The 26159-nt window shown below is 51.5% G+C and overlaps 2 protein-coding genes across 2 annotated transcripts in view; one reads left to right on the top strand and one right to left on the bottom strand.

The window, feature by feature from the left end:
* The first annotated feature begins 2175 nt into the window (after positions 1-2175).
* oc90 (otoconin 90) lies at positions 2176-5088 on the top strand. The gene is given in 7 exon segments (XM_030116046.1): positions 2176-2234; positions 4178-4257; positions 4439-4483; positions 4486-4526; positions 4528-4658; positions 4733-4985; positions 5035-5088. Coding segments are annotated over 7 exon segments (663 nt in total).
* Positions 5089-5312: 224 nt separating this feature from the next.
* The window catches only part of efr3a (EFR3 homolog A (S. cerevisiae)), a 77629-nt gene continuing 56782 nt past the window's right edge, over positions 5313-26159 (bottom strand). The window contains 17 exon segments of the mRNA XM_030114803.1: positions 5313-9429; positions 9510-9559; positions 9642-9740; positions 9820-9868; positions 9942-10027; positions 11298-11425; positions 11521-11588; positions 11673-11749; positions 11752-11803; positions 12609-12770; positions 14729-14804; positions 14890-15062; positions 16627-16678; positions 17490-17604; positions 17690-17857; positions 20298-20433; positions 20968-21046. Coding sequence (XP_029970663.1) covers positions 9187-9429; positions 9510-9559; positions 9642-9740; positions 9820-9868; positions 9942-10027; positions 11298-11425; positions 11521-11588; positions 11673-11749; positions 11752-11803; positions 12609-12770; positions 14729-14804; positions 14890-15062; positions 16627-16678; positions 17490-17604; positions 17690-17857; positions 20298-20433; positions 20968-21046 — 1813 coding nt within the window. The 3' untranslated portion in view covers positions 5313-9186.

Raw genomic sequence — 26159 nt, 5'->3', positions numbered from 1 at the left:
TTTAACCTGAACTCTGTGTTTCTGTGGACTTTTGGACGTCGTCTTGGCTTCGACAGAAACAAACTGACATTTGTGACACATCAGATCTCCTGCTGGGAGATTTTCTGACTGTTTCCATCTGCTTGTGTCTGCGCTGAGCTGAGATAACCACGTCCTGCTGCCGTCGGCTTCATGGCCGCCGCACAGAGAGCTGAATCCCGTTTCTGTCTTACACCTGAAGTTTGAAAGCAAAACGCTCACGCTCGGTGCTAATCCTGACAAATCTAAAGACTAATCAGGAAATAAACATCTATCTGCTTGAGCCTTCGTGGTAAATAGTCACCTCAGGAAACCAGGAGGCAGATAAAGACCAGGACTGTTTCTAACAGTTTCAACACATGAAGAGTGGAGTGACGGCCTGTGAATTGTGACTTCTCGGTTTCTCCTCCCTCTCATTCATGTTTCCAGGCCCAGGCGGTTCTCCTGGGCCAGGCCGGGTGGAGCCTCTGCCGGTCCTGGCTCTGGTGGGAGGAAGGCTTCACGCCGCCGCCTGCGCCTCTGGCTCCCCCGACTCCAGGCGAGGATCCGGCTCGCTTCGCTCCGACACGTCTCTGGAAGAGAATTAGCATTTCATTAAAAGCTGGGATGACAGGAATTAATTAAATGTTTGCACCATCTTGGAAATTTGCATGTGTTGCAGAAGTGTCAGTCTTGAGTAAATCTGCAGGAATGTTTGCTGGAAGCGTTTCCCTCCGTTTCAGTAGCTACAGTTGCTAACCTCTCTGCAAAACTTCACTTTTTATCTTCTTTTACATGGTTTGGAAGTAATGCTAATGGTTTAGCTTTCTTAAAGGATAAGTCCGGTTTTAAACAGTTTTCACGTTGTTTATAGAGCGAAGTAGTAGAACAATATCCTCACCCAGAAGGCGTTTCTGATCCAAACAGTGCTTCGGGAAAAATTTAGATCCAAAGTCGGAGCTGCAGACCTCCATATCCTGTTAGCCAATGGGGCATGTGTGGCGCCGGCTCCCAGAACGGCTTTAATCGTCCAAAAACTCATCAGTTTCACCAATATTTCCTCCTGGTCCGCTCAGTCTCTCCTCCACCACAGCCCGGGGTCGATCTCTGTCAGATCTCTGAAGTCACACGGTGATCAGGAAGTAAACTGAAGTACGTTCACCAAGAGACGCAGTAGGGGGCGCTGTGCACCAAAGCAGGCTGTGGAGGAGGAGAGGCTGAGGGACCAGGAGGAAATAGTGGAGAAATTAAAGACTTTTTGAACGATTAAAGCCGTTTTGGGACCGAAATGATCTAACACATAAATTCCCCGATTCTTTGTGAATTCTGATTTCTACATTGTTTGTGTAATAATGAGGACAACCACAAGGGGGCATTTCCTAGAAATGTAGTTCTATAGAGATATATGGAGAACAGTTATAGATTTACGTTATTCAAAGTTTACAGATTGATGAATTATAATAAACAATTGTTCATAATAGGTTAGACAGAGATGATGCTAAAATTTTTTAAAATACTGTAAATGTGATAAAATCATCAATGTTGATGTTTTGAAACAAACGTTTCAGCTGGTGGAAAATCTCACTGAAGCTCCACTCAGAACCTCCAGCATCGACAGCAAGCTCTCTGTCATCAGCAGGGAAACGGCGGCCGGGGATCGATACGACCACTCCGAGAGCCACATTTCCCCGGCCCGGAGCGCCGGAGGCCGGTCTGAGAGGACGAGGCCCGGAGCGCCGGAGGCCCGGTCTGATGAGAGGACGACCCCCGGCACACCTCCAGGCCTGGACGGAGACGAGGCCGACGGCTCGCAGGAGAAACACTCAGGTAGCTCCTCCAGAAACACACAGCCAGACGTGTCTGCTGGTGCTTGACTCCCCGCCGTGTGTCCAGGTCCGGACCCGGTCCGGAGGAGAGCCGTGCCGTTCTTCGCCTGGTCCCTGCTGGAGTCGGTGGGTCTGACCGAGGTCCAGCTGCAGGCCGACAGCTCAGGTAAAACCAGGGATTCTTTAACTCCTGAGCGTCACGGAGGAGCGCAGGCTCAGCGTCGCCTCCTCCCACAGACTGCAAGCCGCTCCTTCAGCCTTGTACGGCGGCGACGGCAGAGCCCGGCGGGACATGCCGGCGCTGGGGAGATGCTGCACTGCCTGACCGGCCGATGCCCGCTACGAGTACGAGATGTACGGCTGCTACTGCGGACAGGAGGGCGGCGGGCAGCCTCTGGACCGGCTGGACAGGTCAGGACTGGAGCAGCAGGGCGGAGGGGGGACATGGAGACGGCTGGAGGACAGGATAGGAGGTGGGACGGGACGGGACGGGACGGGACGGGACGGGAAGAGACGGGACGGGACGGGAGGGAGTCAGCAGGAGACTAAGAAGCAAATATGAGCATTTTCCTCTTCAGTATAAGAAAATAATCTCAAAAGTCAAAACAAGATTCTCCATTCCACAACAGGATGTAATACAGTATATACTGAAAAAAAACCCTGTGTCCTCCGCCACCCACGCGGTATTGTGTCTGTCTCCTTCCAGCTCGGTCCTCTACCAGAGGCCTGGAGCTGGAAGGTTCTGCAGGATCTTAGCTGTTCCTAGGATTGTGCTCTTCTGAACAGAGCTCTCAGATGTTGTTCCTGGTCCTCTGCTGGAGCCATCCTCCCAGCTTGGGGGTTCCTGCTCCCCAGTGTCCCGATCACTGCTGGGATCACTGTTGTCTTCACGCAGCCCCACACATCTCTCTAATTCTCTTCCCTCAGCCCTTGGTACTTCTCCAGCTTCTCCTGCTCCTTTTCCTGATGTTCCATCACTTGGGATTGCTGCACCATCAGGGGAAACACACACACACACACACACACACACACACACACCACACACACACACACACACACACACACATCCCCCTGAGGTGGGGGGAGTTTGAGCGCCACGGGATCCCAGGAGCTTTGTTGTCCAGGGCTTACGCCCTGGCAGGGTCTCCCATGGCAAACAGGTCCTGGTTAATCATCCAGACTGAGGGCAGGTCAACAGCCCTTATGAAGGAGTTCCAGTCTAGGTCCGAGACGTCGCCCGGTATGGCGCTGCCAGGCTCCACCCTGGAGCCAGGCCTGGGGTTGGGGCTCACAAGCGAGCCCCTGGTGGCCGGGCCTTTGCCCACGGGGCCCGGCGGCTCAGCCGAAGGGGCAACGTGGGCCGACCCTCCGACGGACCCACCACCCACCGAGGGAAGCGTAGGGGCTGGGTGCAGTGTGGACTGGGTGGCAGCCGATGGCAGGAAGCCCGGAGACCCAATCCTCAGACACAGAGACTGGCTCTGGGACGTGGACTGTCCCCTCGTTGGGGGGAAGGAGCCTGAGTGGTGGGAGGATGAGAGGTACCGACTAGATCTAGTCGGGCTCACCTCCACACAGCCTGGGCTCTGGAACCCTCCTCTGGAGAAGGACTGGACTCTCCACTTCTCTGGCGTTGCCCGCGGTGACATCTCTGCTCAGACTACTGCCCCCGAGTCCCGGATAAGAGGTGGAGGATGGATGGTTGGATGTAACAGTAAATAAGACTCACTGTAGATATTCTACACTTGACAGATGGCAGACGGTCTTTTGTGGTAGACAGGAACAATTTCATTATCTCCAAACGATTGTCACATCTCATAAAAGATTTAAAGCTCAATATTTAGTTCATAATTTTCAAAGAAAGTTACAAATGTTTCAGGTAACTTTCCATCAGCAGTGAATCCTTTGATTCCTTCATCAGGTTGTGTCAATGAAAACAAAACTGAATTTGAACAAATGACAAAATAGTCCAAGCTTTCAAATTTTTGTATATTTCTTTTTTCATTTTTGATATTTGACTGACTTTATCATTTATTCATGATGAGATCAGATTTTCTCGGTTTTTTTGGGTTATTATCACAGAAGAGGAATGTCAGACAATATGACTGTTGGAGAATCAAACTATAAAGACTTAGAACTTAGAGATCCGTCCATGAAGCTTCAGTGTTTATTCCTCCATTGAAGACAGTGGTCAGTGGTCAGCCTGGAGTGGGGCTCATGGTTTGATTCCTGATTGATGACCCATCGACCCTGAGCTGTTCCTCCCTGCTCTCCAGTCATGACGTCCTAATGGTTTCTGAGCTCCTGGAGGAGCTGGATGCGTGGTAACGCCGCCTCTCGCCGCTCCTCCTCAGGTGCTGCTTCTTCCATCACTGCTGCCTGAAGCAGATCGGCTCCATTGGCTGCAGAGCCGACAGGAAGCTCAACGCCTCAGGTGTCCTGCGAGAGCGGGAAGCCGCGATGTGAGTGCGGCAGTCCAAACCTGTCGTCTCCGAAAATCACATCCAGCTGAGTTTTTAAAACAATATAGGATTAATAAACTCCTATGTCCACGTTTGTTGAATGAAGTACTGTTTCTGCTCTCCATGACCCTCGGTGTCCTCCTGCCTTCTCAGGTCAGGGCGTCTCCGCCTGCGACAAGCTGCAGTGTGTGTGTGACAGGCCACGGCGGAGTGTATGGCGGCGGCCCGCTTCAACCACAGCCTTGCCGGCGCGGAGGTGCCGGGGCCCGGGGCCGCCCGGCCGCCGGGCCGCCAGGCCCCCCAACCCCCCCGGGGCCCGGCCTCGGTCCAGTGAGGAGAGCGGGCCGCCGCCGGGGGGGCGGAGTCCAGACAGGTGAGGCTCAGCAGGGGGCCGAGTGCGAGCAGGGAATTCCAAGATGGCCGCATGAGCTGTGTTTGTGTCTGCAGTGAGGAGAACCCCGAGCAGAGCGAGGAGGAGCAGTCCACTGCTGCAGGGACGTCGGGCGAGACGCCGCCGCCGCCGCCGCCTCCTGCTCCGGCCTCCAGCGAGGACAGCCAGCACGACATCAGCGGGATTCAAACCCACAACCACCGGCTGAGTGCGGAGGGGACCCGAGAGCCACAGTCCACTGAGACAGTGAGGACGGGAGGCGAGGAGGAGGAGGAGGGGGAGGAGGGGGAGGAGGAGAGGAAGAGGAAGGTAAGGGGGAGGAGGGGAGGAAGAAGAGGAAGAGGAGGGGGAGGAGGAGGAAGAGGAGGAAGAGGGAGGGGAGGAGGAGGAAGAGGAGGAAGATGGAAAGTGAAAGCCCACGACTGTTTTCAGATTTCCCTGATTATTTTTGTTTCTTAAAAAGGTGTAATTTATAGAAATGGCATCAAAAATCAAACGTTTACTGTGATTTTCACTGTTTTTATTTTTATTTTTACTTTAAAAATGTGACTGGAGGACGGATCTTGTCAACTTGTGGAATAAAAATCTGAAGAAAAGCAAACAGAGGGCAGTGAAAGACAGGAGCGGCCAGCAGAGTCTGATAGAAATACTTGTATTTAGTCTCTGAAACACGAACACCAACGACTTCCTGTTAAACAGAGTCCCTGTAATGAAGCGCCGAGGCCTCGCTGCTTGCTGCCGTTCAGAGAGAAACTCGAATTCCACTGAGGACAATCTGCAGATTAATCGGTGGAGGGATTAATGTGATCGATTGAAGAAACAATCTTCAGCTTTTTAAATTAGTTTTTATTTTTTTTTAAACTGAATTGCTGATTCGACAGCCGGAAGCCGTTCATCTCCTCCTGTCGATGTGAAACGTGCACAAACCGCGATCGCAGACGGTGAAACGTCTCCTGGAACCCGCAGCAGTAGCCGAGCCTCGGCGCCACCTAGTGGTTAAAGCTACCGACGCGTCCGAACAGAGCCGAGCTTTAGCGGTTGGTCACTGACGGCTAAACGCAGACAGACGCGACACCTGAAATCTCTAAAACTGGCACAGAAATACAACCGCTGCATCACACACATTAGAAAATACGCTCAGGTTTTATTATATTTATTATATTATTATTTTTTGAAGACATTTTGCAGATCTCAGCTGGTAAACGACAAAATTCATCTTGAAAAAGAAACAAAATCAAACTTATGAAGCGCTTTTTGTGTCCAGCATCATGAAATAAGGCAGAGCAGCCGTGAAGCTGCAACGCTGACGAGATGCAACTCTTCCACAACGAGAACGCTGAAGCAATGAAAGTACTTCTTCAGATCCATCGGGACCAGACGTTAGCCCGGGCCGGGTGGAGGTTTACTCGTACCATGATCACAGAGCTCCGCCGCTCCAACCGCTCACCGGCTTCTTCATTCAGGCTGAGAGATCATCTAAAGGCTGGGCTCAGGACAGGCTCAGAGGGGCTTCTTGGGTTTGGCTCCTCTCGTCTTGGGTGTGGGAGATAATACTGCGACGACGGCAGACTGCCTTAAAGGAACATGCATAGAAATTCGTTTTGAAGTGCGGCAATTAATTCAAAGACTGATCTTTCCAGGTTTTTTCATGACTCTGGAGCCCATGTTCGAAATCACTTCAAATAACTCAAACAAAACAAAAATACTAAATAACAACATATTTAGTACCTTTCTCTTCTAATGACAATACAGAGAAAAAACAGGAATCCTCTACCCGCAGGACCTCCGTTTTGAAATGCTATTCGGGACCCTTTGATTGAAGAATGTAACAGGAGACACATTTCGCTGATGAACTCACCAACCCGGTGAACCCTGAATCATCTATCAGTGTCGAGAGGAGAGGACAACAAAAGGGATATAAAAAATTCAGCATTGATCTTCATGTAGCAAACGTCTCCCAGTATCTGAAAATCTCTACCAGGCAAACATTTCAGTGATACGTGACGGCAGAAAACGTACAAAAATATATGATATAGTGCTGTAATGACACATTCATCCTGTACTGCGCCACATCTGAACAGTCCCTCCTCCAGACTGAAGCGGCTGGTCTTCACTGTGCTGGTTCAGCCAGCGTCAGTCTGCGGTCCGCTCCGGCGTGTTTAGATGGATTTATTTTCAGCATGTATACTCAGTGCATCATGGCAAAAAAATGAAATTTAAAACATCACGTGGTTAGTTGGTTCTTAAGAGCGAAGACGGTACGTCACAAGAGTTCAAATCCGAGACGTGACGCCGTGTCCATACGCACATCGGCGCAAAAGCATAAAGATCCTCACTAGGCTTATTCTACTCTGCTCATGCTTTTTATTTAAAACTCAAAGAAGCCGACTCTTTATAAACTAACTGTTTTAGCCACAGAGGTTATATCACATCGAGGACAAAGGACGACTACGTGCGCGTCTAGCAAACCCGCCATGAAGCCTCATGGGTTCACTAAGACCAGAACCAGCAGGGTCGCTCCAAAACACCTACAGAGACGAGAGGAAAGCAGCATGCAGCCCAGTCCATGACCCTGCTGCGAGCCCGTCACATGACCCTGCTGTGAGCCCAGATCACAGTACCCTGCTCTGAGCCCAGTCACATGACCCTGCTGCGAGCCCAGTCACACATGGCCCTTGCTGTGGAGCCCAGTCACAGCCTGCTGTTGAGCCCAAGTCCACATGCCCGCTGCTAGCCCAGGCCATCGTCAGGGACCGAGATCCAATCATGCTGCTGCCTCACTCCTCGCTCACTGCTGGTGTTCGGGGTTATTTCAGCCGGTGAGGCTGGTGTCAAATTACAATGTCTGCAGATGTGTGGAGGTTCGGGCTTTGAAATGATTGATTCCGAAGGGAGACTGAAGGCGTGACTACGAGCTGCTACGGTTAGAAAACAATAAGACCACACTGGTTTCCTCTTACGGTGTAGAGATTATACAACCGTCTGGATAACATGGTGCCTGGCTCGCCGCCAGGAAACAACCCAGCTCGCGTAAAAAAACACCAATTCCAGTTCAAGGTCAAAGACAAAGACAATCCCTCTGCCTACTTTCAACAACAGCATCCTCCACTAAGCCATCAGAAACCTCCAGACAGCATCACCTCCTCCTCCCAGCTCTCTGTCCTCCGTCTCCGACTCCTGAATGTCTGGACTCCTCAGATGTGTCCGACAACACAACGTCGTCTAAAACCACTTTTTTCTTCACATTCAGACCAATCAGTGGAGTGGAGAGGAAGTACCGACCTTCATCCTGGAATAAAGCAGAGAGAGCGGCGAGCTCCGAACATCTGCTCATACCACACACGCACGAACGCACGCACGCACGCACGCACGCACGCACGCACGCACGCACGCAGCAGGTACTGCACAGATCTGCCTCCCATCCTGGGCGCAGATCAGAGGAAAACTCTGATAACCATCTGTTATTACCGATCACAGCTGCAGCCGGGCCAACACCAGCATCGCAGTCCAAAAGCCTCCTGCTCGCACTCTCGCAGGCAGAATGTGACCTTGAGGACGCTGCTGGAAGAGTGTCTGCTTTGCCTCAGAGAGGCTGGAGACGAGCGTCCAGCAGGGAGGGAGAACATGCAGCTCCCACAGTCACAGATCCAGACGGGCTGGAATCCAGGAGCAGGAGCAGCTTCTGTCTTTGGCCACAAAACACGCTGAGAAGCCTGCCAACTTTGTGTTTCATATGTATCCGGTAATTAAGAACCTGTTCTTAGAGCTTCCTTTAAGAAATCCCCAGTCCTCAGTATCAGAGACATTTGTCTCTTTCACCCAAACCGGTGGGACAGTTTCAGCTTCAGCTGGACGATGAGTGTCTGCTTCTGAACGTCTCTGAGGAAGACCTGCTTCAGCTCTGTTCCAAACAGCTGCTGGTAAACCGACACATGCCTCTCCGCTCCACCTGCAGCTCCTTCACACTGACCTCCGGCGACCTTTTCCCACAAATCTAAAGTTCACAGCTCACAGGTGGCAACAGCAACGTTTCTGCCTCCAAAAAATTAGGTTTGAATAATGATGAAGATAAAAAAGAGAAGTTTAGTTCATATGCTCCTCCTCCTCCTCGGTGCTGAAGTCCGTTCTGAAGTTTAATCACCTCTAAACAGCGCAGGTTTAACAGCGAGGACGGTTTGCGCTGAGCGGCAGGCCTAACACTGAACGTTTATTAGAGTCCACAGCTGAGATAGTGCACGTCTACGAATTAACGCCTACTGAGAAACACGACCGCAGACAGTGGAAAGAGGCGGAGTGTGAGCTGCAGCTGGCTTCACCGCTTCTTCCTAAAGCTGCTTTAGCTATTTCCTAAGAGAGGGAGAGCGAGAGAGAGAGAGAGAGAGAGAGAGAGGGAGGGAGAGCTGTACAAGGTGCAAAGCGTCAGCTGACTGATAAGAACCAACAACCGAGGTCAGATCCTGTTCTGGTTTGAAAAGCTGGGTTTAGTTTTCGGGGAGAGGCTCACGATGCTTTAAGGTTTTGGGACGGTGGGTTTCTTGCTGCAGGTTGCCTCGGTGACGGCGCCCCCCGCTGGATGGATACAGAGAGACGGGAATACAGGCTGCGACGGCGTGGTTCTCCCTCGGCGTTTGGACTTATTGCAGATGTGTTCAGTAGACACAGGTCCGGGAACTTCATCTCGTAGACGGGGACGGACTGGTGCTGGGCGTGTCCCGCCGAGACGGACACCACTCCGGACGGGCTGGGGGGGGGCCTGGGGGGAGGAGAGACGGGCTCAGAAAGGCGTCTTTAAACATGCTCTTCAGGAAGACGCCTCCAGCTGGAACCACTCACCGGATCGTGAGCTCGAAGATTTGTGCGAGGCGGTCGTGCAGCATGGTGGCCTGAGGGGACAGGGCGTTCAGAGTGAGCGGGAGGCGAGACGGACTTCAGGAAGGAATTCAGGGTCTCGTCGTAGAGGGGTACCTTGGACTCGCAGTGGGCGGCGATCTCCTCGAACGGCGCTTTCTGGAACTTCCCACCTGGCGCCTCTTCTCTCTCTCCTGCTCCTCCAAACGGTCGTATCTGAAAACAGACCCAAACACAGCTCCAGTGGGAAGAGTTCACCACACCTCTAAAAGCAGTGAAGACAGGCTGGACTCACCGATGGCCTTCTTCAGAGTCTCGAAGGTGATCTCCTCAGCCAGCTGGGCCTGCAGACACACGGCGAGAGGAGCGGCGTCAGGCTGCAGGCCACGCCCACCACGGCAATACGGACTCACTGACCTTGTCCGGGAGGCTGCTGGACATGATGTCCACCTGGAGGGAGATGGTGTCCACGAAGCTCTTCCTCCGGGTCAGACGGTCTTCGTCTGCAGGAGCACAGCCAGTCAGAGCCTGTCAGGCCTCTCAGAGACGAAGCTACGGGAGTTCTCTACCGGCACAACCAAACGCGAAATTAAAATGTCTTCATCATGCCGGAGAAAAAAGCTCCACGACACATGAGAGCAGCAGGAAGGCCTCTGGCCTGAACTCGCCCTGTTCTCTGTGAAGCGTGGCTGAGGACCGCCACACGCCCCTCCGTCCTTCATCAGGGACGTTTCCAGACTCCACTATCGGCTCTGCCTGCTTCTCTCAACATCGCCGCCTCGATCTCGCGGGTTTTCAGCCACAGAAGCCGAACAGCAGCAGCCAGTCATGCAGCAGCGTCGGGTCAAGGTCATCAGTGAAGGTCAACATGGCCGACCGGGCGAGGGGCGGAAAAGAAAAGAGCCGAGCGCCGAACCGGCGGTTCGATTCATCCATTCATTCAGGAAGTGATGGACACAGAGCAGCCTCCTTAACCTGATTACTGCAGTCAGGAATCTGACACCAATTCAGGCTTTTATTTCCTGAGAGAAAAGGAACCTGAAGCTTTGCACTATTAAAAATAAATTCCATACATTTAACAGCATTAAGCACTAAAAGGAAGCAAAACGTCCAGATAGATGGTCTACATGCAGAACGAGTACTCACCAGAACAGGTCCAAGAGCAATGCAGGCAAGACAGTTTCTCAGATCAGCATCAGGTTCAGTACTTCACACAGTCTGACGTCTACAGGTTCTAGAAAAGCTAAAACACATCTAACAGCAGCAGCTAGTGGAACAGAGCGGGGCGCTTCCCTCTACAGGCTGGGTCGACCGAGGCTCAGTGTTCAGCCGGCCTTTCGTTTAAAATACAACAAACAAAACTAATTCTAACATCCTCTCCGTATTCCAGTAGATGATTTGCAGGTTTATCAAAACAAATCATCACTATTTGCCGTTTTAAATGTAAAAACAGTATGCTTAAGCTGCTGAGGCCTTGGAGAATGACTGCAGAGCTCCACCTCTACCATCTATCGGGACGGCGGGGAGCTACATCCACAGCTGGCGTTACCTCTGGACGTCTGCTTGCACCTGTGGAGGATTTTCCCTACTGTGTACAGCACTGGAGCCGAGTGAGAGCGTGACAGGAAGACAGAAGCAGGCCGCCGTTAGCGCAACAGTAGGCCGGTCAGGGCGGAGGGAGGTCTGCCGGTCTCACGCCTCAGACCACCTATCTCGCTGCAGCCCCTCCTCCACCTGGGGGAAGACTCGAGAGGAAGACCTGCTGGGTCTCACCTGTCACCTGGGGGACGTAGGGAATGGACAGCCTCTCCGAGTTGTACCCCGGTCCCGCCAGACACTCCGCCATTTCCGCCGTCTGGAAAAACAGCTGCTTGTCGTCTTTGTCCAAAGATTCGGGGAGTCTGGAGGAAGACATGGGTGAAGAGCGTCACGTCTGTGTCCAGCACGTCGGAGGAGGACGACTTCTGTCTCTGTCAGCGTGAAACCCAAGACTCACGGACACTTGTCTCTGAAGGTGTGCTCAGGCAGGAGATACGGCGCGTCCAGCGTCCTCAGCTCGATGACCTGGAGATGAAACCACAGCGTTTAACAACAGGGGCTCGGCGGCGGGCGGCGGCGGCGGCGGCGGCGGCGGCGGCTCCGGACGACCTTGCTGACGTGCTGGCAGAACGGCGGGTTGGCGATCATCTGGCCCAGGAAGTTGAGGTACGCGGCCACCAGGCGTTGATGCCGCAGCGGATGGACATGGGCATGTTCTCCTCGTTGGCCAGAGCCATGTCCTTCACAGACCAGACAAGAAGCACTTCTGTTTTTCTGAAGGTCGTTTTTCACACCAACATCCAGGGATATTCTTCCCTTATGTAATTAGCGCCCGTCGCCACACCCTGCTTCCACTGAAGATGAAGATGCGGTCACTAGCAGCATGATCAGACAGCAGCTTGTGCAGTTCTGGACAGTTTGCTGGTGAACAGTGAGCTGGAGGAAACAAGTGGAGCAGGATGTGGCTCCAGCAGAGTCCAGCTCCGGAGCTCTCCGGTTCCTCATACTGCAGGTCAAACAGGAGGCCGGATGATTCTGGCAAAGTAAGCTTTTCCTTCCTGCTGGAGGGATTTCATGAACTGAGCTTTTCTTCTTCCAGAATTTAAAAAGACACCTGACAAGCCTTCTGTGGAGTCCTTGGTCTTTTAGATTGTCTTTTTAAGAAACTCTCCTTGGATGAATTCCTACACTGGCAGAGAACTGAAGCTGCTTTCTTTCCTCTCGCTCTGTCTTAAAGTTAATTTCTCGCTCATATTTATTGCTCTCCAGCCATTTGAAGACGTCCTGAATAAGAACAGATGTTCGCTGGCATCTGTACCGCCGTGACATTTATAAAGGTCGAACCTGAGACGGGCGTCACGACGTGCTGCACACCGACTTCACACCTTCTGTGTCACATGAAGCAGGCTTTTACTTTCAATTAAATCAAAAGTCTAAAAGCATTCAGAACCCTGCAGCTGATGGCGGGAATGTGTCCTGAAGTGAGGACGTTCTAGAAAAGCCCCCGAGGGTGTTCCGTCTCCTCAAGACGGCGGTCAGGCCCACCTGCAGAGCGATGGCGAGCCGGATGAGGTCGATGACCACCTCCTCGTTGGCCAGCTCGATGGTCAGAATGGCGAGCGTGGTGAAGAGCAGCTCGAAGTTCTTGTGGACGTTGTCTTCCTCCTTACAGCCCAGGTAGATGTGGCGGTAGAGCTGCTGGCCGTGCTGGAGGACAAACGGCGAGAAGACGCTGTGATCAGCGAGGGAATGTCACCTCATATGCTCTATTTTTCCTGAGGAGGATGTACGGTAATCCACACATATCTATAATCGCTTCAGAGCTAAGAGAAATGTAAATCTAAAAGAAAATGACAATAAGAAAAGACAATGTGACAGAACAAAGGCAGAGAGGGGTGTTCATGGCAGTAAAACAGATTAAAAATCTGACAATTCTAAATGAATAACTTCAAAATAGTAAGAATAACAAGACTTTTTGTTCCTTTTTCAATGGTCTGCTGTGCAGTTTAAAATAAATGTGTTCATTTTTAATGCCGTTGAGTATACTGAGGGACTATTGTGGATTAAAGGATTCTGTGGCCACATTCTGAACATCAAGAATTTACTTTACTCCTGAAAAATGTTCTGATTCATTTTCATTCTTTGTGCTCTTTAACAAGAAATATCACTATCAGTGTCAAGCATCCGCACATCAGAAGGATGCTTGTGATTTTAAATATGACTATTTTAGCATTGAGGAGAATTTAGGCGATACTTTGATGGCAAAGTGCTGCCAGCTCCAGGACGGAGGACCAGCCACCCAGCAGCTCGGGTTCATATGAGAAAGGCCATGTGTGAGGAATGAATGGACGTCTCCAGTCACAACCGCGATGTGCTTTACAGACACGATTTAGAGTTAGAAAAATGAAGAGAATGGCGAGATTTTCCAACAATACCCTGACACGACTGATAACTGGCAGAGGAAAGAGGAAAACAGGATTAGTCTCAAATCATTTTATTTCTATGTGCTGGAAATGTGTTTTAATTAGATCATAGAAGGAAAGCAGCAGCTTTTGGAGCGAGCGGGAGCTGGACCAGCCGGGACGCAGCCGGCATATGGAGGGAAGACTCGGGTCTCGGGTTGCCCCCGGCAACAAGCATCCGACTGGCTCAAGCGGGGCGAGGTCGGAACGGAGCCGACCTCAACGACCCCGAACAGAACCCCTCCAGAGGCGCAAGCCTCGGTGGTCAGCAGCCACGGAGAACTATCGATTTTCACCTTCATGGGCAAAAGAGGGAGGAGACTTCGGCTTTGATCAACACTGAAGAGTCTCTTCAACACTCGGCATTCTGGGAAGACTGCTTCTGTTCGTGAGTTACTTCCTGGGAAGTAACTCACGAAGGCTTTAAAAGCATAAAGACGTGCTCATTTGTGACATTTCTCTTGCTGAATTAATGGAAGCCAAGTCCACAAAACGTGTGTGTGTGTGTGTGTGTGTGTGTGTGTGTGTGTGTGGACCTGTTTCCCCATTACCGATGAGTAATATGGCAGTATTCCCACATCAAATAAAAGTGGAACCTGACTCTCTGCTTTCCGTCTTCATGACATTTCACTGACTAAAACTTAACAGCTTACTCCACAAAACGCTCCGGCGGACTGGAAGCTTAATTAATCGCCCCCATTTGGAAAATTCTCCGCTCCGCAGCGGCTCCATCCTCCGTGGTGTGAATGAAAAACCCCATTGTGCTGGGAAATGCAAATGCCAGTGAAAGGATTAATCCCATTAATTCTGAATCGGCCTAAAAATAGCCCGGTGCGTCTGACGGCCGAGCTACGAGGCGGCGGTCTGTACGGAGCAGACGGAGAGAAAGGAGCGCCGCTCCTGCATTTGTATGCCTGACATGGTGTCTAATGGCGAGAAGAGGCCGATGACTTCCATTCATCTGTAATGAATTACAATCAGATCCCATCAGTGACCCCTGACAGCAGAGAGAGAGAGAGAGAGAGAGAGAGAGAGAGAGAGAGAGGACACCTGGTTGCTGTTACGACCTTGATCTGCAGGAGACCAAGTTAAATTGCCGTCATGTTCACCGTGGACGTGGCGTCCGTCATGTATCAGTGCATCATCTCAGTTAGAGAAAGGAGGCTGACTGTTGAGAAGCAGTCCAGGACGAAGGTGTTCTACCTTCTTCATGAACGCCACGTCTTGTTTGGAGATCTTCTCTCTCTTGATTTTCAATGCAGCAACATTAGGAATGATTCTGCAACAGAGACGAAAGAAAAGTTCAGTTTTTATTTCCATCTCGACGCCAGAAGGAGACGCGGATGGCGGCGGCCGCGGCGCACCTGATGCCGCGCAGCTTGGCGCGGTTGTCGTGGCGATCGATGATGTTGTGCAGGATCTCCAGCACCAGCTGCCTCAGCTCGCTGTCCTCCATCAGGGAGATGGAGAAGAGCGGGTCCAGGAAGGGCGCCGGCAGCGCCGCCGCCATGGACTTGGACTTGAAGCCCGAGGTCACCTGAGGCAGAGGGGGGAGGTGAGGGCCGACTTATCACAGCACGCCGCCATTAATCCGCGGGCGCAGCCCTGATGAGCGAGCGGCGGCGCGGCGGAGCTTAAAGGTTGCGTTGGCGGCAGTGAAACTGTCCAAATGTTGACCTTTTCCGCCGCGTGTCGCTGACGGGATGATTTATGATCTGTGTGAACAGCAGGAGCGCGGCGGCTTCACGGGTCGCCACGTGCAATTACTCTGCCTTAACCTGCTCTGGTGTGTGTGTGTGTGTGTGCGTGTGTGTGTGTGTGTTAGCCGGGGGTTCTGGGACCAGACCTCTGAATCGAAGTGGCTTCCTGTGGGTTCGAAGCGGGAGCAGAGGCGCCGGGTGTCTTCACTGGATCACAGCGAAATGATGTGTGAATCCAGAATCAGAGGCTATATCTGCTCCGCCCGACATGGATGCTGCTACAACACACACTGTCCTCACTCCCCCCGACCCGCGGCTGCTCGGCCACATCTGCAGCTGCACGGCGTTATAAATACTCTGACCTTTCGACCCCTCCTTCAGCTGCACCAAGAAGCAGGTGGTGGCGAGCCCAGGACAGCTGGACGCCGTCAGGAGGGCGCGCACGGACCGCCGCCGCTGTGCACGAGGCTGCGGGAAAGGAGCGAGTGTGTGTGTGTGTGTGTGTGTGTGTGTGTGTGTGTGTGTCACTGCCGGTTCGCCGGCGCCACCTGTGTCTTCTCATGTGAGAGACGAGGGTCTCTGAGGGGCGAAGGAAACGGCTCGGTGGAGATTTTGGAGAGTTCATCCTCAAACTGACGATTACTGTCGATTACTGCGTTACATAACAGGAGCAACGTCACGCAGACGCAAAAATAAAATGGATTACATGATACTGAACCGGCATAACCGACTTCAGAAGCATTTGTAATTATTTTAAAGTTATGTTGGGGAAAATTACTTGTCTGCTTTTATAGATTTGTCAGGAATGTTTCAATCAAACTGAACGAGTCGGCTCTAAATCCAGGTGACATGCAGTTTGTCACTCGGTTGTTCGAGTCGATGAATTTGGTGTCTGATGCTGGAGCTTTATCAGAATCTAACTCTTTACGTTTCGTTTCAACACAACATTTTAGAGATGAATGAATCTGTGTTTTTATATGAATTCTAGAACACAATCTCCTTTTACTTGTTCAGCCTTCAGAAGTTTATTTGATTGAGTTTGCATGTTCTCCCTGTGCAGTGAGGAATCTACCCTGGTCTGTTTCCTACCACAGTCCAAAACCCTGGAATGGGCGATAAAACTGATCCTCCTCTACTTCACAACCTGGTGAAGATGGTAAATGCAGGTGATGACTGTGACCTTTCACCTCTGGGATCTGGAGACCGAGAACATTTCCCCACGAGTTACATCGAAGAACGAGAAGAGCCACAGGGCCCCGTGACCTCTGACCGTCTCTGATCAGCCCGCCTCACCCCTGTGTCCGGTTAGCAGGAAGTCTCCGGAGGGATTCCCGACAGGTCGCCGAGGCTCAAAGGCACGAGGACAGGAGGAAAGGTTCTGCGGAGCGCAGAGAGACTCACCATGATGAGGGAGCTGAGCAGCATGGTCTGGATCCGCTTGGTGCCCTGATGCCTGAGACACACAGAACCACAGCATCACAGACCCTCACAGCTCTGCAGAGGGAGAACGCTGTCCTGGACGGGGACACGACTGCTCCGTCCTGGAAAACCGCCCAACATTCCACTGAAATCCGTCCCTTCTCCTTCAAGTGGCTCCACACAAACACACCACTTAACAGGAGAGTCTTTATCATGTCTGCGGAAGCCGAAGAAAAAGACATCGAATCCTTTGTCCGTGAGTTTCTGAGAAGAACAGGAAGGTTCCCAGAAACAGCGTTCTGTTTTTAATGGCGACAGGTTTATGTGTTTGAAGAACAGGTCGCTCCTCCGCTCAGCAACAGACTGCAGACTCTAATGTCTTCCCCTCAGCAATCACCCAGAGAGGAGGGAAGACGGCGTTTTGGGGGTGGCGGCGGCGTTCGTTTGATTTGGGATTATCTCCTCCTGCACCCCGGAGACCCGACGGCTCAGCCTGCTTTTCTGTCCTCCTCCTCCTCGCCTCGCTGACCCAGAAGCCGGATCACCGCGGGGGGTCCGGGATGTGAAGTGAGGACAGATTAAAGCTGCACTCCACTCCAGGTGTGTGTGTGTGTGTGTGTGTGTGTGTGTGTGTGTGTGTGAGCTTACTGACTGCTGCCTCATTCTGATGGGTATTAGACGTTGCTTTGGTTAAAAAAAAAAGGTGCCATTTTAGTAAAACTACTTCCGTCCAGATGGCAGTGGCACTGACTGTCCACTAGAGGAGCAGTGGAGACATCAGGGACCATGCTGGGCGGGTGGGGGGGGGGGACCTGGGGGGTCTGGATAGCGAGTGTGTGACTCACCCGATCTTGACGGTGTCCAGGGTGTGGCAGGGCGTCCCGTACACCGGAACTTTACCCATGATGAACATCATGACCTCGGCCCGCTGGTAGTCTGGCAGGTTTCCACCGAAGAATCCTGGAGGGGGGGGGGGCAGCGTTAGCTCTAGTGTGTGTGATCTCTGCGAGCGAGGACGAGCGCTGAGAGCAGGGCGGCGCCGCACCGATGGTCTGGATGATGGCGTTCTGGACGATGCGCTCGTCGCTCTCCCTGCCGCGGCCGGACGACACGCTGGAGCCCGAGTTCCTCCGGGAGCTCTCGCCCAGCTCGAAGTCCACGCTCATCCTCAGGTGCTTGAGCAGCGTGTTGAACACCTCCAGCACCGTGGGGCCTGGCGCCACACAGCACAGCGTCCCGTTACATTCACTGGACTGCAGAGAGGCCGCCGCCCGGCAGCTGCTGATTCACCCAGTTAGCAGGACACAACGATTCGCTAAATAAATACACCACTAAACATCTATAGAAATGTATCTGTTAGTCATTAAAAACATAATTATTTACTATTTGATTATTTTACGGCTCAGTGTCGAACCCTGGAAGTAAACCTGAACACTGCTCCACCGTCGCCTGTTCAAACCAACACGTCTCCTGACAGGAAGCAGCTTCACCGCATCGAACTCAACATCTTACAGCAGATACGTCCGTAAATCAACGGAACCCTCCTGAGGCCGGACGCTCCCGACCGCCGCAGAGTCCTAATTCACTCTGTCACGAGAAGCAACACCTCAGATTATCAGCCAGTGCCGACTGCATCACCGTCGGCCTGTGGCGCCGCCAGGCTTCCACTCACTTCACACACACACGCACACACACACACACACCATTACACATTAACAGTAACATTTCAGGTTACAAACGGGAATAACCGACTGACTGGGGGAGCAGCCCGGCTGTTTCTGCGTTTCGCCTCCTGAGGTGACGGAGGCGACGTGACGGAGGTGGCAGATCAATCCCTCAGACGCGCACGTGAACCGGGACAAAGGCAAGCTGTGTATGTTTGTGAAGGGAGCACAAACATCTGATGTGATGATCCTTGAATCAGAGCCAGCAGCTGTCAGCACAGCGGCACAGAAAGCAATTTAGGAATCTCAATTAATTCACCTCGGCTGTTTTCCTACTGGATGATTTCATTGGATATTAAAGACACACGACCAGACTGAGATTTTTTAAAGCTGTATTTCCACTGTTGTGTAGTTTGACCCGTTTCTTGAACATCTACTCTACAGTTCCACGTCACGGTGTTGCTACTCTACACAGCTACGCCGTCACCACACCACCCAGACCTGCCACATCCTCCAGCCGGCAGCCGGAGCGACCGGAAAAACAGAAACATCAGGATTCAGAGCCTCCTCACGGTCAGAAACCCCACAGTCCTGCAAGGTGGGGAGGCTTTCTCAGCATTTCTTACACAGCAGCTACAACTTAATAAACGTTACACTGCTTCATGGTGGAAATCTGGAGATAAATATCCCCACTTCAGTTATTCAGGAGACGCAAAACCTGAAAGATTAACGTCTCAAAATGTGTTTATAATTTCTGAAAAGGTTAAAAATCTTTGAAGCTTCTGTGTTTCTGGTCCTTCAGCAGATGTCTGGATTAAAGCGATGCCTGGTATTAACAAGCATGTCAATAACACTGAACAGAAAACCGTATGTGCATCAAACAATCAGGAGAAAAAAACACAAATAACTTCAAGAGTGAAGTAATGATGCTGGATTCATTTCTTTACACTGCAGGAACAGCAGTGAGAACTTCAGGTTTGATTCTCCACTCGGCGTCGTGCTGAAAGTGCGCGGAACACCGAGGTGTTCCTGCGATGCTCGTTAATACCAGGCATGTGGGAAGGTGGGCGTCTGCGCCGTCTATTTTCAGCCTGCAGGCCTCCATACTGTACCCAGCCACAGGTTGGGAGCCGTCGAGGTTCCGCTCTCGAAGCTGAACAAGTCGCTTCTGTTAGACTCCTGGATCATTCCTTTCCACGGGGAGCGGCGAGCGTTTTGTTTCCCCACCGCCGAGCGGAAGCGCGGGTTGGTGGAAGTAAAGATGAACTCGTTAGATGAACTCGTTAAAACACGTTTTTCTGCTGAATTCTTCCAAATGAAGCTCAGCAATTGTTTTTTTTTTTTGGTAATCAACAGTTTGTGTTTATATCCGCCGTCTCCTCCTCTGAAGAGGTGAAAACACCTTTCTGATTAAGTTTGCAGGCAATTAACACATCCTGAGGGCTGAGCGGACTGAAGCCACACGCAGAGAGAACGTGACGATGAGGAACAGCAGAACACCTCTGATCCTCCACCGTCACCCGGTTCAAACAACTTACTCACTTCTCCCAAGATATCAGAATGGAATTATCACTATTTATGACTGCAACTATATATCTGTCTAGCTTGTGGGACGGTTCCAAACATGACACACACACAAAAAACCAACACTGCGGACACATTCTGTTTTGTCAAAACCCAGAGTTCAGCGCTCTCCGGGTGATTCTCTATCATCCTTTATGAATGAATCTTTGGACTGCAGCAGCTCTAACGCTCCTCTTCGGACTGAGAGGAGTGGAAAGTGTAGAATGAGTCTTTCCTGCAGTGGGAGGTGTTTATATTAACACCTAATTTACACCTTGACGTCATTTCCACTGCAGAGTACTGAAAAAAAATCATAGCTTCTCATCTCACTGAATGGAATTGTTAATTAGTAAAAAAACTCTGCAGAGTTCTTCCTCACTCATGGATTCATGAAGTCAGACCCGGCTGGTTTCACTCTGAACTCACCGACGGAGCCCTTGGCGGCGATGGCCACCGTCTCCAGCAGCACCTGCACGATGCCGGCCCGGACCCGGGGGGTGTTCCTCTTGTGCGTGTCCAGGTGGTTCAGGACCTGCTGGATGACGTGGTGCGAATGCTGCGCCTGGAGAACCACAGACAGGTCAGGGCGGGCCGATACTCCATCCACTGCGATCACATCTGACAGAAAAGAATCCAGAACGCGCCTTCACACCGTCTCAATAGCATTTCTGCTGGACAAGTCGCTGATCAAGTGTGTTAAGGTGACATTAAATCCTATTTAAAGGATCCAAGTGCAATTTAAACTTTCCTCCTTCACACAGCTTTACAGCACTGCTGTCATTTACAGCTCAGTTAATCTACAGGATCAAAATGTGCTTTCTGGAGGAAAAGAAGAGGCTGTAATGTGATCCTTCACTGTGAGCTAATCTGCATTTCATGCAAATGAGAGAAAACCGATGCCGTTCGAGACGCAGCAAAACGAAGTGACAACAGTTATGAATGAAGCTCTGAGGGACAGTGACTGAGAGCGTCTCCTGCATGACGGTCACAAACCAGAATGAGGTTCATAATCAATGAACCGAGGCTAAAACCTGTCAAGTTCCATGTATGAGCCTCACTGCTCAAACCCCACCGTCCTGCGTTCAGCGTGCCGCACCTGAATGGAGTACATGATTATCCTGAAGCAGGACACGGCAAACTCATTGGGGTCCCACAGGTGGTGGTGGTCCAGGTGCCTGAAAACATCAACAAAAAAAACAAAACAAAAGGCATGTATTTGTTTTTCTGGTTACTCCACAGTGGCGCCAAAAAATAAACCCGCATGGAATCCAGGAACACAACAGAAAAGACTGAGCTGTTCTATGACTCCACTGAAGCCTGTGATCAATGACATGCTTTAGGTCCTGATCACACATCTCAGCTGTGAAACTGCAGAATGAGGAAAAACCGACGGAATCAGATGGTTCAGAGGAGGATCTATCTGCTGCATGAAGAGTGAGCCGATGACTGACGGCTTGAACTCGGAGCGGACTTTAGGAGGAGATGATACAGAGAAACAAGATGGCCCCGGTGTCAGAGACGCCGCCGCAGACGGAGCGACGGCTTCCTGGTCTCCACCTGCAGCGGGAAGGGGAACTCATCCTGAAGCTACTCCGGCTGTTTGCCTCAGCCTCACGCCGGCCCTGGAGCTAAGAATACAAACAGGCCCGCATGTGTCTTCATGACAATTTGTCCTTCGTATTTAAGTGAAAGGACGAAACCGCCGGCCGTAGTTAGAACCCCTGAGCTGAAATGTGAAGAATTGTTTTCCACTTGAAGGTAAGAGAGCCGGGAGCAGAGATCCGGGGCGGGAGCGAATCTCAAGTGGCCAGACTTCAAACGCAGAGCACAGCTGATGGCTTGGCTCTGAGCAGAGCAGCATTTATCCACCGGAGGAGCTCTGCGTTCAGGCCGAGGCACACTGATGGGTCTGGAACTTGCAGCGTCAGAGTCAGCTCAGCTGGAGGCCGACCGGCAGATCAGCTGTTCAGGGTTTGATCGCAGCAACGTCTTATTTCGACGGGGAGGGGAGGCAAAGAGAGGCTACTTCTGACTGTGATCAGTTGAATTTGAGCAAAATGAGAGGTGAATAAAGCAGATGAGGCAGAACAAATCAGAGGAATGAAATGAGGACGTCACACTGAGGAACGGAGCAATAGGTAGGAAGGCAGGGAGGAAGATAAAGACCACTGAGATGGAGCTCTGAGAACTGTTCATCACAATGACGTCAATCGCCCCCCCCCAAAACCCTCCTTCTCCCCCGTTAACCCCAATCCATGCTATTTATAGTCCGCAGACCCCCCCTCCCTCCTCATCGCTGCAGGAGCTGGCTTCGCTCTCAGACTCAGGGCGCGGCCGCGAAGAGCAGCGGATGTTTAATTCTGGGAGAAACTCAGACAGGAGCGCAGTAATGTGAGCGCGTGCGGCTCTCTTCTCAAGGAATCGTACCTTCAGATTTCACGGCGAGGCCTTGAGAGGCGTGGATATATCTGCTGTTCGATGCAGCGATCGCACCTGCACACAATGCAACTCCAAAGCCTGTGGCCAAGAGATGACATGTACGCAACGAAAAGCCGCATTTAGGATTATCTGATCATAAGTCATATACCTGAATTTACCGATTCAAAACAGCCTGAATAAGAAGCAGGAGGAGGATGCAGCGCAGCTCAGATGAGACACGGATGTCAGGAAGTCCGAGAAATGTGAAAGACGTTCCTTCAAAAGCCCTGAGAGGCTGGAAGAGGAGCACGGCACAAAAGAGGGTGAAGAGTTTCCTCTGCAGCGGAGGGGTTCTGAAGAGAGAACACCAAACTGCAGCTCAAAGTCAGAACTTCACTGCTGCAGCAGCTCAAGGAGCAGACATGTGTAAACACCATCTGGTGGGGGGGGGGGGGGGGGGGGGGGGGGGGGTGAATCGGCTGCGAATGAGAAGTGACCGTGACTGAGGGACGGCGGGGAAATCAGGAGAGCTGCTTCAGCCGGCAAACGCAAGAAATCAGAGAAATGGGAAGCGGGAAGCCCAGCCTCCTCCCTCATCCTGCCGTCTGAGGACAGTGTGTGTGTGTGTGTGTGGCCGCCTCTCTCTCCAGCTCGCCCTCAAGTGGATCAGGCAGTGGACAGGATGGACACGGACGTCCTGCAGAGACCAGGCGTCTGGTCTGATCCGCAGAGACCGGGACCGGCAGCGTAGCGCCGCTGCAGGTGAGGAGAGAAGCAGGAAAACGGCGCCTGCTCTCTGCTACTGGCCAACTGACGAGGAAGACAACAGGAAGTAGAAGATCAGCGTCTGATCATTATTCTGACAGGACCGAATCAGGAGAAGACACACACTGATCCTGAAGCATCATCATACAAACTGAAATCAATCCAACAGGTCGACTGCCCTGATCTGGACGGTGTGGAGGAGTCTGGCCTGCAGGGGGCGCTGGACGGCAGAGAGCGGAAGAAACAGGAACACACTAACTGCCTCCTGTAAACACTGAACCTGAGTCTGCACAGAGGAGGAAGGGGTGTGTGTGTGTGTGTGTGTGTGTGTGTGTGTGTGTGTGTGTGTGTGTGTGTGTGTGTGTGCACTGACTGGGTGTCAGCAGAGAGCAGAGGCCGATGTTTCAGCTAAAATACTCACCATCAATTCAAGAAATAACTTCAACTAAAACTTTGTCCAAAAAATAAAAAAATAAATAAATATTCAGGTACATGGCCAACTCATCAGAACCAGAACGTTCCTGAACTGTGTAAAGCACAACTGAAGAGAACTTTCTAATGAAACTTCAAACTCCATGACTGACTGCTGAGGAGAACAGTGCATTTCATGACCTGACAGCTTCCTTGTCTTTTTCTTGCACGTTGAGACTTCCACAGATCAGCAAAAGCCTCTAAGGGTTCAAAGATTTGTTCAAACTGCTTCCCAAAAGCAAAAGTGAAGTTAAAAAGACTCCACATTTACCACAAAGTGACAGATAATGTTATATTCTAGGACATTAAGTGCATGTGTCTTCAGCCTGTGTTGCAGTCACAGAGCTAATGAAGCACCTGACCGTCCCCGGCGGCGGCGGCGGGACTTTAAAGTGGGACAGGAGCTAAATGAGGGGAGACGGAGAGACAGAATCCTCGGGACTGTAATTCATCATCCTCTGATGTGGCCCTAATGCGGAGCCGAGTATCCGGGCATGAGAGAACCCGGACCCAGATGATTTAGGCTCAGACTTCTTTCTGAACTTCAGAACAATATAAAAGCAGATTGGCTGAGCGGTGCGGCTCCTCCAGGCACGGCTCCAAGAATTAAGACCCGAAATGAAGACGGGACCATCCTCTCGTGACGTTAGAGACACACTCATCCCTGAGACTGGTGCTCACAGCCATTCACATGGCCTGAAACACCGATAAACCCTGAATAAGCTCTGAAGATGGAAAAAAGCAGAAAAGAAAAGAGAGAGGGAGCTGCAGTGAAACACTGCAAAAGATTTAACAAAAATCAGTGGGAAAAAAAGTCCTCAGTGCCAAAGAGGAAATCCAACGGGACAAATGACAGATGAAGTGAGAGGAGAGAGAAGCGACCCCTGCAGATCAGGCAGGCTTGAATACGGTGCGAACCGTCGTTAACGGCCACATCAGGCGGCCGGTCACTGCCTGAACTGGCCAGCGGTCCTTCTACACTTAATTAAAACATTTCGGTCTGAGTGGAGTAAAATACCCACTGATGGCTTCTGGGAGGCGAGGATTCAGAGCCGAGGGCTGAAAAGCGAGAGGTACGGGTTTCCTGTATGATCCGCCGACTTTCTGGAGGGATGAAGACTTTTAGCATCTCAGTGAATTTCCTCTGGATGTTGTTTCGCCAGAAACGCTGCGTTCAAAAGGTTTTCCTGACGGTAAATCAGTCATGACACTCAGGCCCCTTTTACACAACGTACTGCACACTGCTGTGTGTGTGTGGTTTCATTACAAAACACACAACAGCAGCCACAGCACATGCTAGCTGCATCGCTTTCAGGGTTTTTGCCATCTTCATGGAAACAGACAAGGCTTTCATGACCCTACTGTTAAAGGAGAACTATGCAAGACTTGCTTTAGTGCTCCCCCTACTGGTCCCCAGTGAAAGCTCAGTCATACAAGTTCTCCACATCACCCCCCCCCCCCCCCCCCCCACCCCCACACCCCCGCCCCCCACCCCCGCCCCGCGTGCAGAGAACGTTCCACTCCCGCTTCCTTTTTTTTTTCCGCTCATCAGACAAAGGTTTTTTCTGTCTTTTCGGTTCTGCCATCCGTGAGCACCTCAGGGTGGCGTTGCTAACGCTAGCGAGGGTTTCATGTTTGTTTCACGCGCTTTTATCCTTGTCCTCCCGTATGAGCGCCGTAAAGCAGGTTTGGTCTCTCAGATGTAGTCGGGTCGATCCTCTGAAAGTTGCAAGCGCTGTTTTCAGGACCCAGACCCCGGGGGGAGTGGAGGGACCGGCCAATCACCGTGACAAGTCTTTGTTTACTGAAAAACATTTACTGAGGTAAGAAAGTTGCATAATTCTGCTTTAAAACGCCAGTGTTAAATTAATTAATAAATTAATAACAATTAAAATGCAAAAAAATGCAACAGTTCTGCTGCTAGCAGCAGAACTGGATTTGACGAACAGTTAAAACTTACTAGAAAATAAAATTCTGAGATGCTGCATTTTTTAAGTTTTTTTTTTTTAACTCTTTTTTTTTTTTTTTTTTTTAATTGCTCATATTCCTTGTGGCAGTGTGAAAGTCTGTATAAACTGTTTCCTGGACTGTTTACAGTCTGTGTGAAAGTCGTCACGACTCAAACCACCATCTGGAATTATTGACCTGCATGAAGGAAAGATGAGCTCACGACCTTTGATCCTGCAGTGTTGTCAGGGGAGAAGCTCACGCCATCAGAACACCTGATTCCAGTGGAAGCTGGGATTCAGCCCTGCTGTTTCACACCGACAGCGATTCTCTCTGCCTGATCTCTGAAAGCGTCGCCTGTCTGTCGAGAATGTTTACTGCTGCTGAACCAAGACTCGAGACGAGCAGGTGAGACCGCCGCCGCCGCCGCCGCCGCCGCCGCCACCGCCGCCGCACTGTACAAGAGGCGAAGCGGCGCCGAGCGCAGGAAGCTGTTATTTTAAGTAACCCATACGTGGCCTTTCCTCCGGAGCCGTGAGGCTCACCGCGACACGCCGCATCTCAGCGGGACGCCGCCGCTCGCTTAGTCATTGACCAATTTATATGAGCCGCGCTGAGCGGCGAGCGAAGCGCGGCGGCAGCAAGGATCCCTCAGCCCTGGGAGGAAGGGCCGGTCACCGGGCGGCG

Source organism: Salarias fasciatus, chromosome 18 (genome assembly GCF_902148845.1).
Source record: "Salarias fasciatus chromosome 18, fSalaFa1.1, whole genome shotgun sequence".
Lineage (NCBI taxonomy): Eukaryota > Metazoa > Chordata > Actinopteri > Blenniiformes > Blenniidae > Salarias > Salarias fasciatus.
Note: the sequence above shows the minus strand (reverse complement) of the source record. Positions and strands in the feature narration are given on the sequence as shown.